Raw genomic sequence first — 12,179 nt, 5'->3', positions numbered from 1 at the left:
AGGTGGGTGTTGAGTAAAAGCAAACCACCACACTAAACAAATTTGATGGTTTTGTTCTCTCTCCACTGTATTTAGAAAGCAAAAGCATTATTTACCCATCTGTGAGAAAGCTTTTGGCTGCGGTGCCTGTAGTACTGCTGGACGGAGCACACTTCGCTGCTGTTCCTTTGGCTTCTGGCTAGGGAGACCTACAAGTGCAAAGTTTTTTCAAGAAGTATAAAGTTTTAAAGTTTGAAAATTCAGCTTCATCTAATCTTCTCCAACTGCTTCCAACAGAACACACAATTAAACAACAGACACCAGAATAGAAAAGCTTTTACTCGCTTATTTTCCATCCCTACTTACTCAGCCTCAAAAGAGAGTTAGTCCCAAATAGGGAAGACTATTTCCTAGCCTAAAAGACACTTTAAAGTATACTGTCTACCTTATACAGGAAAGCACAGAAAGAAAGTGATCCAGAAATAAGAGAAATAAAAGCCAATATGTAAGAGAAATGAACAGTACACCAGTAATCCTATTTATGCACTGACATTTTATTCAATACATATTACAAGTCTTCTTTTCTCCTTCTTTTACTTTTCTAGAAAAGTAATTTCCAGATAGTAGCAAAATATTTTTTTATCCATGCAATCAAACATATTGGTACTATAATAGTTGTGTTGTGTCATTTAACAACCTTTTGGCTTTTTGAATTAACCTGGCCTCTTTGGTTGTTATAGTAAGATGCACAGCACTACAACTCTAATTCTGCTATGATTCAAAAAGATAATTAACCTTAAACAACCTAATAAAAAACTGTAACATCAACTCTAGGTTATGGCAAGCCCAGAAAATTCAGTTTTCTTCACTGAAAAAGGTCAAGATGAACTCTTGATCCAATAAAATACTACAACAGAACTCACTCATAGCAATTAGTTCTGTTTCAGGTCATCCATATTAAGAGGGCATGACATCAGATTATAAAGCTATCCAAAGTTCAAACACTCATAAGCTCAAAACAGCTTGTTCCTTTCTTAAATTTACCACCCTTCCTTCAAGTGAAATGAAGTTTCCATATAGTTATGCAATAATAGCTTTCATTACCTATACAGTTTTGGGTTTGTTTTTTCCCCCTCAAATTCCTAAGGAGCTGTAATACTAATATCTTTCTGATAGTGGCTGAGTCTACATCAGTAAACAGAAAACTTGGTCACAGTCAGCCTGTAGTGCAGAAGAGGCATGATCAAGGACCTGCCACTTACAGCTGCCACCAAAAGCCAGGGAGAGCAGAAGTGGGCACTCTCTTGACACTGCCAACTGCCCTGGCCTGGTCACAGACTAAAGACTCAGCAATGGCTGGAACTTGCTCAAGGCACTCAGAACACCCTTCTTCTTATGGTTTGCTACCAAAGGAATCAAATTCACTCTCTGTAGGATAACTCCAAGCACAAACAGGAGCTTGCTAAGCAGCAACAGCTGGGAGATGCACTTCAGACATGCACAGCTGATCCAATGCAATACAAGGATGCACCCGTACGCATTACACAGTGAGTAAGGGCACAACCACCCCACAGAAGACAAGATTTTTTGCTGCAGACACATAGATATTGCTACCTTCTATTTACCACCTTCTATAGCTGATTGATGAAACTACCAACTAAATAAAATGCTTGAGCTATTTGCTTTGTATTGTCACAGTAAACAGTGAACTCACCTGCACTAGGTGCCTGACCATGGATAAGTATTGGTGGCTTCAGCCGGAATCCACTGCTCTTTTCCTCTGGAAGTGAAATACAAAATTACAAGGACAAAGCTATAACTTATTAGAAATAGCCATTCAGTCATGAAATTGCTCAGGTTTTCCCCACTGTAACAACCCACAAGTTCTATAAATATGCAAAGCTATTAGGAGTTTTCCACAGAGCAAATTCTCTTCTGAAAGAAACCGGAATTTCCAGTAAGCATCATAGCAAATATACATCTCAGACAAACACATGGTATCACAAGCAAGAAGTTCAAACTTTTTTTCAGAAGAAACAGGAAAAAGACTGTTCACCGGAGAAATGGGGCTCCTTCTGTGAAGGACTTTATATAGATAATAAAAGTTTTAAGTGAGAATCAAACTAAAGAAAGAACAATCAAAGTTATGACTGAACATGACAGCTGCTAACAAGTATCTAACTGCTAATGATCATAAACTAAGTTAAACTTAATTGCTTAATGTTAGTTTATTATAATAATAAGTCTTTACTCATGCTTTTGTAGTATGAAGATAAACTTCTTTGCTCACACTCACTACAGTTATGGTTTTTTAATTAAATACCAAAATCTCAAAAAAAAAAATTATAAATCTATACTTTATATTATATATCTATAATCAATCTTAAAAATTGAATTGCTTACAACTTACAAAGAATAATTATACTTTTTTCCCTTTAAGGGGCTCAATATCTGTACTCAGAATAAGACAACTCAGCATCTTACAGTCTCACTGTGCTTGGTTATAAGCATATGATATTGATGTGCACTGCAGTGATACCAACACAACCAAACCAGAACGATGGAGACTAACAAAATCAGCAGTTCTGTCAACACACGATTCACAGGTCACAGATTAACACAATCATGACCATACCTTACGGTTGTTTTGCTTTCCAATATATAAGAATATTTTTCTGAAGTAGATATATGAGGCTTTCCCAAAGATTTTGTTGTGAGGCTAGCAGAAAAGGGTCATACTGCAGTATTCTACCATCACTCCCAAAGCATTAAACAACTTTGATATTATTTTAATTACCTCCAGCAATGGTGACGTTGAACAACAAAGTGAGCAAGAGAACAGCTCTTAGATCAGAACCATCATCACTTCTGTTCTCACAGATAGGATCTTACTTCTGAAGTATCAGAGTACTTTAGATCACGACAAATTAACAAACATTTTTTCAAGAAAAATGCAGGAAAATGAGGAAGCTCACCTGGTTCTGAGTCAGAATTGCCCGTAGAGGGTTCACAAAAGCTTGATGGCATAAAGACATTGTTCTTTGTTACTGCAGTCAAGGAAAAAGAAAAAAAAGGGAAGCTGTGAAGCTGTGCCTGTTGTTCTTTATTATAAACCTGTTCCCATACTTCAAACTGAAGTATTTTTTCTAGTAATTTGTTTTATTTTGGTTTTATTACTTCTAAATTAAAACAGCATTACAGATGAAGTAGCAAACAAGCTGTTGCCCATAAAATCCTCTCAGTGTCTCCTTAAAAAGAGAAAGGACAAATTTCATTTTTTTCTGAATCCCGTATAAATACAGGATTCCCAATGTGAATTGTATCCGAATTAGGAATTAGAAGTGCTGTTGTATATATAATAGCACTGCAAAATGTATAATACCATTTCAAAAGGCCTCTGCAGAGAGAAAGCAGAAAGGTGTGTAATGCCTGCTAGAGAGTAGGACTGAACTCTGATGGACTGCACTGTTTTCACCAAGAGGCAACTTAGGTTTAACTACCCTGCAAAGACAAAACTCCTACAGAAACAGAGGAGAGCACATCAGAGTACTGTCAGATGTCACCTCAGCAGCATAATAGTCAACCAAAGGGAAAAAATGTTTGAAAAAACAGGCAAAGGACAGCGCTTCTTTTCCACCCTTTGCTGGGTCCTAAAGAAGCAAACAATAGGGAGTTTGGTTGACACCCTGTGCACTAGTTCTAGTACTTTTGGTGTTATACAAAAATCACAATCCAGTTTATCAAATAGGACAGTCAGAAGGAGACAGATTTCTCCAACAGATAATTTTGCATGAAGAAAAGCTTAACAGTATTTACTGGCTCTTTTAATTTTTATGAGGCTGTAGAAAAAGTTCAAGTATGTTGAAAAGAGAAACAAAGCTCATCTCTGAACACCATTGTACTAAAAAATACGGCATTTGCCTTTTATAATTAAGTCTGAACATTTTTTTCTTATTTCCTTTAATTCCACCTACTCTCTTTTTATTATTGTCTGCCTTAAGTTTAAACATGACACAGTTTTCCTCTCAAAATTCATTAGCTAAGCAGAGGCTTTAGAAAGGATACTGTACTCCTGGAATATCCAGTATTTAACCAAGGAAGAGCTGAGTAAATTGCTTTCCTCCACTTCTTAACAGAGGTTAGCATAGACATTCTAATCTTATACGGCAAAGACATTGTGGAATGCAAGTGTTAAGAGATTATGGGGAACCTGGGTATACACATACTGTTATTCTAACAGAAAATCTACAAAACCCCATATTCATTATTTTTGTGCATTCCTTTACTAAGAGTGGTTGGCAAACAGACAGCAGTAACACTGATCACCGAATTCATAGGATGATATCTGGAGATCCAATGAGTTGCATACCAGAAAACCAGGATCTGAAAGACAAAGAGCTTCTTCTCCTGATTAGTACTAGTGCATGAATTTAAAATGCTATGCCCATAAAGTATCAGCAACTACATTTGGAATTTCACAGTAATTTGTTTTTTCAAATTAAAATAATTAAAATCAAAACCAGGCTTTCACCTTATAGTCACATCTCCAGAATATGCTGCATAGGATAGGAACTTTTTTTTACTTCTTTCCTTCAAGGTTTTTCATCTTCCTTGGTTCAACTTAAGACAGTAGAAATAAAGTAGCAGTCTCAAAATCTGCCTCAAACACTGACATATCTCAACTAAAATAACCACTGACCAAAGCTAAAACCTTCATATGATCTGTGAGGAGAGACGGCACAAATCAAGACTGTTCCTGTGAGTGAACAAATATCAAACGTGGCCATTCCCATGCAAGTGAACTGAATGAATTTAGCCCAGTGAATTCACTGCCCTGACTTGTACACCCACAGGCTGTGGTCATTCTTTCTCGCATATGTCCGGTGTTTAAGAAATGCACTGAATCCTCCCCATTTTAAAAGTAATGGGAGGAGAGAAAAGAGGACTAAAACACAAGTTGTGACTTGAAAAACTTCCCTGGCAGCTGAGTAACTAAGAAACAGGTAGCACTTATATAAATCTGGAAAGAAGTGACCTGATCACAACAAATCAAGATGATTTCTGGTTAATTCTGCAATTTAACAGCACAAGAGTAAAAGGTGAAACTACAAATACACATAAACTTACAGATAAAAAACATTTTTAAAAACTATCAGCTCCTTTGGGCTTCATCAAATTTGCTAACATGAGTACATGGCTGCTGTGGTCTTAACCTAAAGCACAACAGACAGTAATAAGACTGCTTACATAACTGGAAAAAGAATGTCTAGGTAGGAAAACCATCCCTCATATATAATACTGTAGCAACATTTACCTGACTGAGAAGGAGGGAACTGAGTCAAAGATGAAGTTCTCTCTCGTTTTACAGGTGGACAGTAGCTTCCATCCTCTCGGTCAGATTCTGTAGAAAAAAAATATTAGAGAAAACGCAAAACATCCCAGCAAGACACACACTCACAGCTTTTAATTTTACAATAAAATCTCTTACCGTCTCCATCTTCTGGACTTGATCCATCTGCAGATCTCTGAAATCAGATTACACTGATCAAAGAAAGATCACATACTGAACATTTCAGTCTCTTCAGCTTGATCCAAATGTTTTAAACATCACTTAGGAGAATTTTTCTTTAATGTCAATGATACACACAATGCGGTAATCTTCCATGACTTATATGTGGGCACAGCTTCATACAGATACTATCAAATGCAATTAATTTACAATATTTCATGTACAAGTAAGATTCCTGAAGATTCCCAAGCACTAATATCTTTAGGGACTGTGTAACAATTACTACAGTTACATTTTCTATATACTGAAATTTTGAAAATGACAGTTTTCAAAATTGGTTTCATTTTTAAAATATGAAGTTTCAAGCTCAACATAAATATACCCATTGTTTCGGAGTTCATTCCAAAGCACTTTACCTAATTACTAAGTGACATTAATTCCTTCAACACAATCATAGCATTAGAGGAATGTCTTTCAAAGCATGCTCTATAAACCAGTACGACAGTATTTTTATTGGAATTAGCCATGGATAGTCCCCTAATATCTTCCACAGTACCAAAACAAAAGAAGAAGCACCACAGGCTACCAACTATCATACATATTAAAAATGTCTTTGAACAAAGGTTTTTTGTATTTTCTGAGGATTTCTATGGCTCCTTCCTCCTACCTCTCTGCCAGTTCCTCAACGAATATAATCTCCTTTGCTCCTCCAAAAAATAACCACATGGCAGATTCCTTTCACTGTGGAAGGTGATCACAGCTGCATCAGCATTTTCATCTCACCACAAAACATCTTAGAATAATTGAATTGCTTAGGTAAGCAAGAACCTTTAAGATCATCAAGTCTAAGTGATCCATCAGAACTGCCATGCCCAATGCTAAAACATGTCCACAAGTGCCACATCCACATATCTCACAAATCCCTGCAGGGAAGATGGCTCCACCACTGCCACGGGCAACCTGTTCCATGGCTGCAGAAAACTTTTGTGGAACATGCTTTTCCTAATATCCAATCTAAATGTTCAACTACAGGCCGTATGCCTGTACGTATGCCGTCCTGTAACTTGTTACCTGGAGGAACAGACCAACCCCCACCTTGGCTACACCATCCTTTCAGACAGCTCTGAGCACTGGACCATCTACCTAGTGCAACAGTATCCTTTCATCCTACTCCTGCCTCAGGACATGCATGCAGATAGACACCTCCCCTTCACACAGTCTTACTTCAGAGATTGGCTGATAAATGGAAGAATGGCAGCTCATGGGCAGAGCCCACTGATGCCCCAAAACGCCTCCTCCACCATGATTCAGCCCACTGAGAGCAGGCAGGCACACAGAAAGCCTGCACAAGTCTGCACAGGACTGACATCTGAGGCATACCTTGGGTGTAAGAATACCAGAAAGTAAAAAAACTTTCTATTTAGCATTGCATACCTTTAGAACTCGGATAATACTGTACTATCAGTACTCCACTAAATGCTAGTAAAAAACATTTACATTGCACTCTGCCTATTTAATTACCTTTAAGGGCTTTTCTGTTTTATGTTCATAGAAAAAAATAGCTACCTCACTAGCCCCCTAGTTGAGTACTTTTGAAACCTTTAGCATCAGGAATAAGAAGCTACTGACAGTTCTGGAATGCAACTCCCTGCATTCACACACACCTATCAGCCCAGCCATGTTAATACTGCACTTGATGATCCATGGCTCTTTCCACATAATTAGTCAAGTAGTCCGTGGTACTACCAGAGGGTGGTCTTATTAGTCACACATAATACTTTCCCAAAAAATGAGGCTAAAATGGAAAACCATGATATCATGTATTTCAGCAACCAGCATCTGAAGTCAAAATTATTCCATTTTGCACATAAAGTGTTGTCACATATAAAAGCAATTTGTTTCCACTTCTATCAAAAATCCTGAAAGTGAAAACACTTGGTAAAAAATTTGCATGAGTGGAACTGTAGATCTCTATATGCAAAAAATCCTTAAAAATAAACAAATTATTTCCACCTGAATGTCAAAAACTTAATGTATGCTTCATTCTCAATGCTCAAGTAACACATCCAAAAGTCAAACCTATCTGATTTGAGGCACAAGCCTCAAATCATCTTATCATGGTAATTTTGTAACTGACAAGCACAACTAAAATACCATCACCGTGTTTAGTAGGTAACAGGCATCACTATCCAAAAGCAACTCTGTGCTCTGCTGAGGGCAAAGCAGAACAGAGAATCTGCTCCAAGTTATTTCCATGCTTCCTAGCCCAGGTTTTGGGAGATTAAAGCTGTGTACCTGTGGACAAATAGATGCCAGGTAGATTCCATGAGGGTACACAGATCGACTGTATTAGCATAAGCTTCACTTTTCTATGAAACCACAGATAATTCTGCAGCCAGAATCACATACCAGTGCTGCTTCAGAGGAAGCTGGGTACACTAGACAAAAAGCAGGGGTATATATGCATGACAAACCTGACAGACTGGAAAAGCAGCAAATTACATTTAGTGACAACGAACAGCAGTCCAGCCTCTCCATTTTACACTTCTCTTCTCAACCTACTCAGTCTGTACTTTACAGCAACACCTGCTTTACATAAGTACCCCACAAAATGGAAACAAAAGCAAGGACCAGCTCATCCTGTAAGAAACAACCAAGGTAATTAAATTTATTTCCATTCAGCTCTTTGGACTCAGATGCTGATGAGGCACAAACTGGTAACAGCAAAATCCAACCTAGAATTTTCTCATTTAAGAGCAGAAGCCACTTTGCACTTATTCCCTCTGTCCCTAGCTTTCAGAAATCCAGCTAGAGAAAGGTTACATATATGCCTCTATTTATAGAGGCTACTACAATTAAGACACATTTCTAGTTAAGGAAATTAGCTTCTTAAAGGCTACCAACTGCTTCTTAAAAGCGTAAGTCACAGTAGTTAACTAAATACAAACATTAATTTGTCACACAATTGTTACATCAAGCTAAGATAAGAACTTCAAAACTTTAAATTGTCAGTTTTTGCTTATTTACACTAGTGAGCAGAAACAGGGAGAATTTGGGTAAAGCAGAAAAGGTCAGTGCAATTCAGGGAAAGCTCTAAGAGTACACTTTCAGTGTTTATCTTTGAAAATGCATTTTAAGATGCAAAAAGTCATATAAAAAGGACTTCAGAGCACAGTAACGCAAGTCTTCAGTCCAGACACTCTGCACATACACAGGCATTATTGAATTGCCATGGTTTTCTTAAAAACTGTTCCAGAACCTCTTAATCAGCAGTCTTGCTGGGATGGCCATGTGCTGCGGGAGGTTGGTGTGGGTTAGCAAAGAGTTAAGACACAACCATCAGCTCTGCAAGGGGCCGTACCAGAAATATCTGTGAGTGTGTGTACAAACAAGTCAAGAAACAAGCAGTGCCTCTTCTTCTGTCTTAACTCATCCATCTTTCCAGGCCCTGGGAAGACTGCATGAAAACTGACGCTCCAATGAACCAGTACAAGCAGTCTTTAAGATGCATCAGCCTTCTCTAGATTTCAAGGTAAGGGATGGTTTTACTGTAAGACACTGGGATAATTTGAAGAGTACTCGCCAGTGCATGCCAATTACATGCCCATACTGGCACCATACAATTCAGTACATTTAACTGAATAGAATCAAGAAGAATGCTGAAGCAAATGTTCTGTACAGCCGCTAATTTCTGCATATGACCCCCAACAGCATTTGTGGGTTTTAAATTTCTTTCAGAACACGGTTAACTGGGGCAAGATTTTCTGCTCTCTAAGAACAAGATGAAGATAACCACTTCCTGCTGTGTTCCTGAAAGTCTGGTTAACACCATTCTCTTGGACAGTTCTAGTAACACTGCAATTTCAAATGACAGAAAACTGAGATAAAAGTCTGTGATTATGTCTGATAGGAAAGATGTGTGATAACATCTTTACAAAGAATTCCATGGGTGAGGGTATGGGTGTTAACCCCTTTGAAATTGGTCTTACTCTCCCCTAACTTCAAGAAGCAGGTTTGTTATGGAGTCCAGACAGCCCAGCTCCTGAAACAGACAAGTGAGGGACTCAGCACAAGCCTAAACTTAGGAACTTTGGGGTAAAATGACACTTTGAAGGGGAAATATGTGATAGGCAGTTCGGGAAGGCTCTACCTTCCTAGTACTTCAGACAATGGAGAAAGGAAGAGGGCAACATGGGTTGGGATAAAAAGAGAAGGGTGCACCCTCCAGAACCTCAAGAAAACCTGGTGGGAACTTGTGGCCCAGTGGACCCTCTCCTTTTTTATTCAAATAAAGTTGCAGGACTCCTCTGTCTCCTTTATGGACATTGGCTTTTCAGAGCGTGATTTTCCACACATGTTCACCAGCTATATTTTAAAATATTAACCCTTGAAAATCTAAACCTTCAGAAAAGAAACTGAAAGAGTTCTGCAACAGTTAATCAAGCAACAATCTGAACACTGAGAGGTGCTTAACCTACAGCTATTAGCACCTTATAATGACAATCCATTCAGTACTGGGTTTACTTGAAATGGCCAATTCTTGGACAAAAAAAACCCAAACCAACTCGTGCAAGAAAAGGGTCCAGGTATTAGGTAAAGCAGCTTTAACAAAGCTTGAGCAAAGAGCACATGCTTAGGGTGTGATGCTAGAATGAACAGTGACACCCATCTGCACCAAGAAAACATGGTTCACCAACCAGAAAGATTAGGAACACTTAAAGTTGCTCTGAAAGACTGTATGGTAGGAGTCATTTAGTCATCCAATCTTTCAGAAAAGATTTTGCCACATCACCAGAAGAAAAATCAAATTATGAGCACTGACAGTTGTTATGAATAGAAAGTTGTATTTTTTTTAAGTTTCAGAGTTAAAAAAACCAAGCCAGACCGAGTCAGCCTCCTTTAGTTTCGCTGCCGAAGGAAAGCTTTTCAAATACCTGTTAATGGCAGGTGATTAACTGATTGTTTCCCTGATGCTGGCTGCATACCAAGAAGATACCAAGGGAAACCCTCCAGGGTAAAGAGATGGGCAGTGACACCAGAAACAACATGCAAATAAGAAACGCAGTGCACCCTGGATTGTTACAGTTTTACAGTTTTTATAAGAAAAACCCCTAAAATCACGAGCCATAAGTGACTTAAAGTGACGTCTAAGGATGGGAGCATTATCCCGTACCTGCTTAAACCTTTTTATTTCTCACTCTAACCTGAAAAGAAACTGATTAAAGAGACCCCCCGGGTTTCTAAACCAACAAACTAAGGACTCAACGACTCTCCCGTGAGGACAGAGTCCCCAGTCCTGCCTGCAGACCAGCGGACAAAACTGCATCATCCTCCTGCTTCGTGCCACGCCTGGGAGCAGCGGCGGCGAGGGCGCAACCCGTCGATTTCTCCCCACCTGAGCTGATTCTTCTTAATAAAGGCATTAAAAAGGAGAAAGATCTCCTGCCCATTTATTTCAACAGTTTTTCCACAAGATACTGATTTCCTACCCACTCCAAACACCCAAATCCAAAACTCTGCTATGATGCTTGGTGCTTTTAATCTGTTAAATACCTTACGGGTTGGCATGACATATACAGTGGAAGCAGCATTACCTGCTCACTTTGTCAAGCTGCAGTATTATGGCCCATAGAGGGAACAAAGAGTCCTCCTCTAACTGCCTGAAGCAAATCCATCAAATATAGACCCATTTTCTCATTTATTTAGAAGTGCTTTTGCTCTTAGCAAACACACAGTTTACACTTTAAATTTTAAAATACTTGAGGTGTCTTCTACAGTTGCGCTACTAGGGAGACTCACAAATTTCATTTCTTCTAATTGGAATGAGGGTTTAGAGAAGATTAATACTTGAGATCAAAGAACCAGACAGACTGTGATTTGCACTACCTACAGTGAACAGTAACAGATTCCACCTAATGGAAGGGACTTTCTTCTCTAATCCCCTCAGCAGCAGAAGTACTTGGTAGATTGTCACTTACCCCTGCCAGTTCTTGTTGAACAGGAGCAAGCTGGGCTTCAGAAGCAGGACTCAGGGTAGCACTGACTGAGGCCACAGCAGGAGCAGGGTGCTCAGAGTCGCACTCACCAGCTGGTTCTGTGTGACCCAGACCATGGTAGGGGGGCTCAACCTCTCCCTGGGGGTCCTCGCCTGAATCCGACAAAGCTTTTTGCTCTGCAGGGGACTGTGAGCAGAAAAGACAACGTCCCTTCAATGCAAGGCTGCAACATGAGATTGGTCGTCCTAGTGAGAGGATCCATTTGTTTAATTTTCACTGTTTTCACAGTAGGGCAGAAGGAGCTGCTAGTTCCTGAGACACCAATTAAAACACATAGAAACTCTGTAACAGAATGTGCTGACAGAATTAGTTCCCATCCTTGAGAAAAGCCTTAGTTGGAGCAAATGCACTCTTTTGAAAGTTACCAAAACCACCTGCGTCCCCAGCAAAGAGGATTTTGCCAGCTACAGGCTTGTTGGGGTTTAACCCCTCCCCTCTCTCAAGGACAGTTGATACTTTTTAGCTTCAGATTCAGATATAAAAATTAAACAATTTCTCTAAATAAGTGTCCTTCACTGACTCTTCAGCCAACTTTTGAGGGAGGTGAGGCTGGTTATAAAATTTTCACAGAAACTAATTATTTTAACATGCATACAAGACACATGATCCTTTCATATTTACATGATGGTGAATCA

General features: G+C 39.0%; 1 protein-coding gene across 2 annotated transcripts in view; it reads right to left on the bottom strand.

Moving 5' to 3' along the window:
* Positions 1-12,179, bottom strand: part of RANBP3 (RAN binding protein 3) — a 53,885-nt gene that overhangs the window by 18,999 nt on the left and 22,707 nt on the right. The window contains exons 3-8 of one of the 2 annotated variants that reach the window (XM_064396676.1): positions 11,467-11,670; positions 5,468-5,504; positions 5,294-5,380; positions 2,955-3,026; positions 1,694-1,759; positions 96-188 (exon numbers count right to left, since the gene is read on the bottom strand). In XM_064396676.1, the coding sequence (XP_064252746.1) occupies positions 96-188; positions 1,694-1,759; positions 2,955-3,026; positions 5,294-5,380; positions 5,468-5,504; positions 11,467-11,670 (559 nt within the window). The remainder of the gene's footprint in view (positions 1-95; positions 189-1,693; positions 1,760-2,954; positions 3,027-5,293; positions 5,381-5,467; positions 5,505-11,466; positions 11,671-12,179) is intronic. The other variant, XM_064396677.1, reaches the window with a different exon arrangement.

The sequence above is a fragment of the Passer domesticus genome, chromosome 21 (genome assembly GCF_036417665.1).
Source record: "Passer domesticus isolate bPasDom1 chromosome 21, bPasDom1.hap1, whole genome shotgun sequence".
Lineage (NCBI taxonomy): Eukaryota > Metazoa > Chordata > Aves > Passeriformes > Passeridae > Passer > Passer domesticus.
The sequence above is the reverse complement of the archived record's forward strand: the minus strand, read 5'-3'. Positions and strand labels throughout refer to the sequence as shown.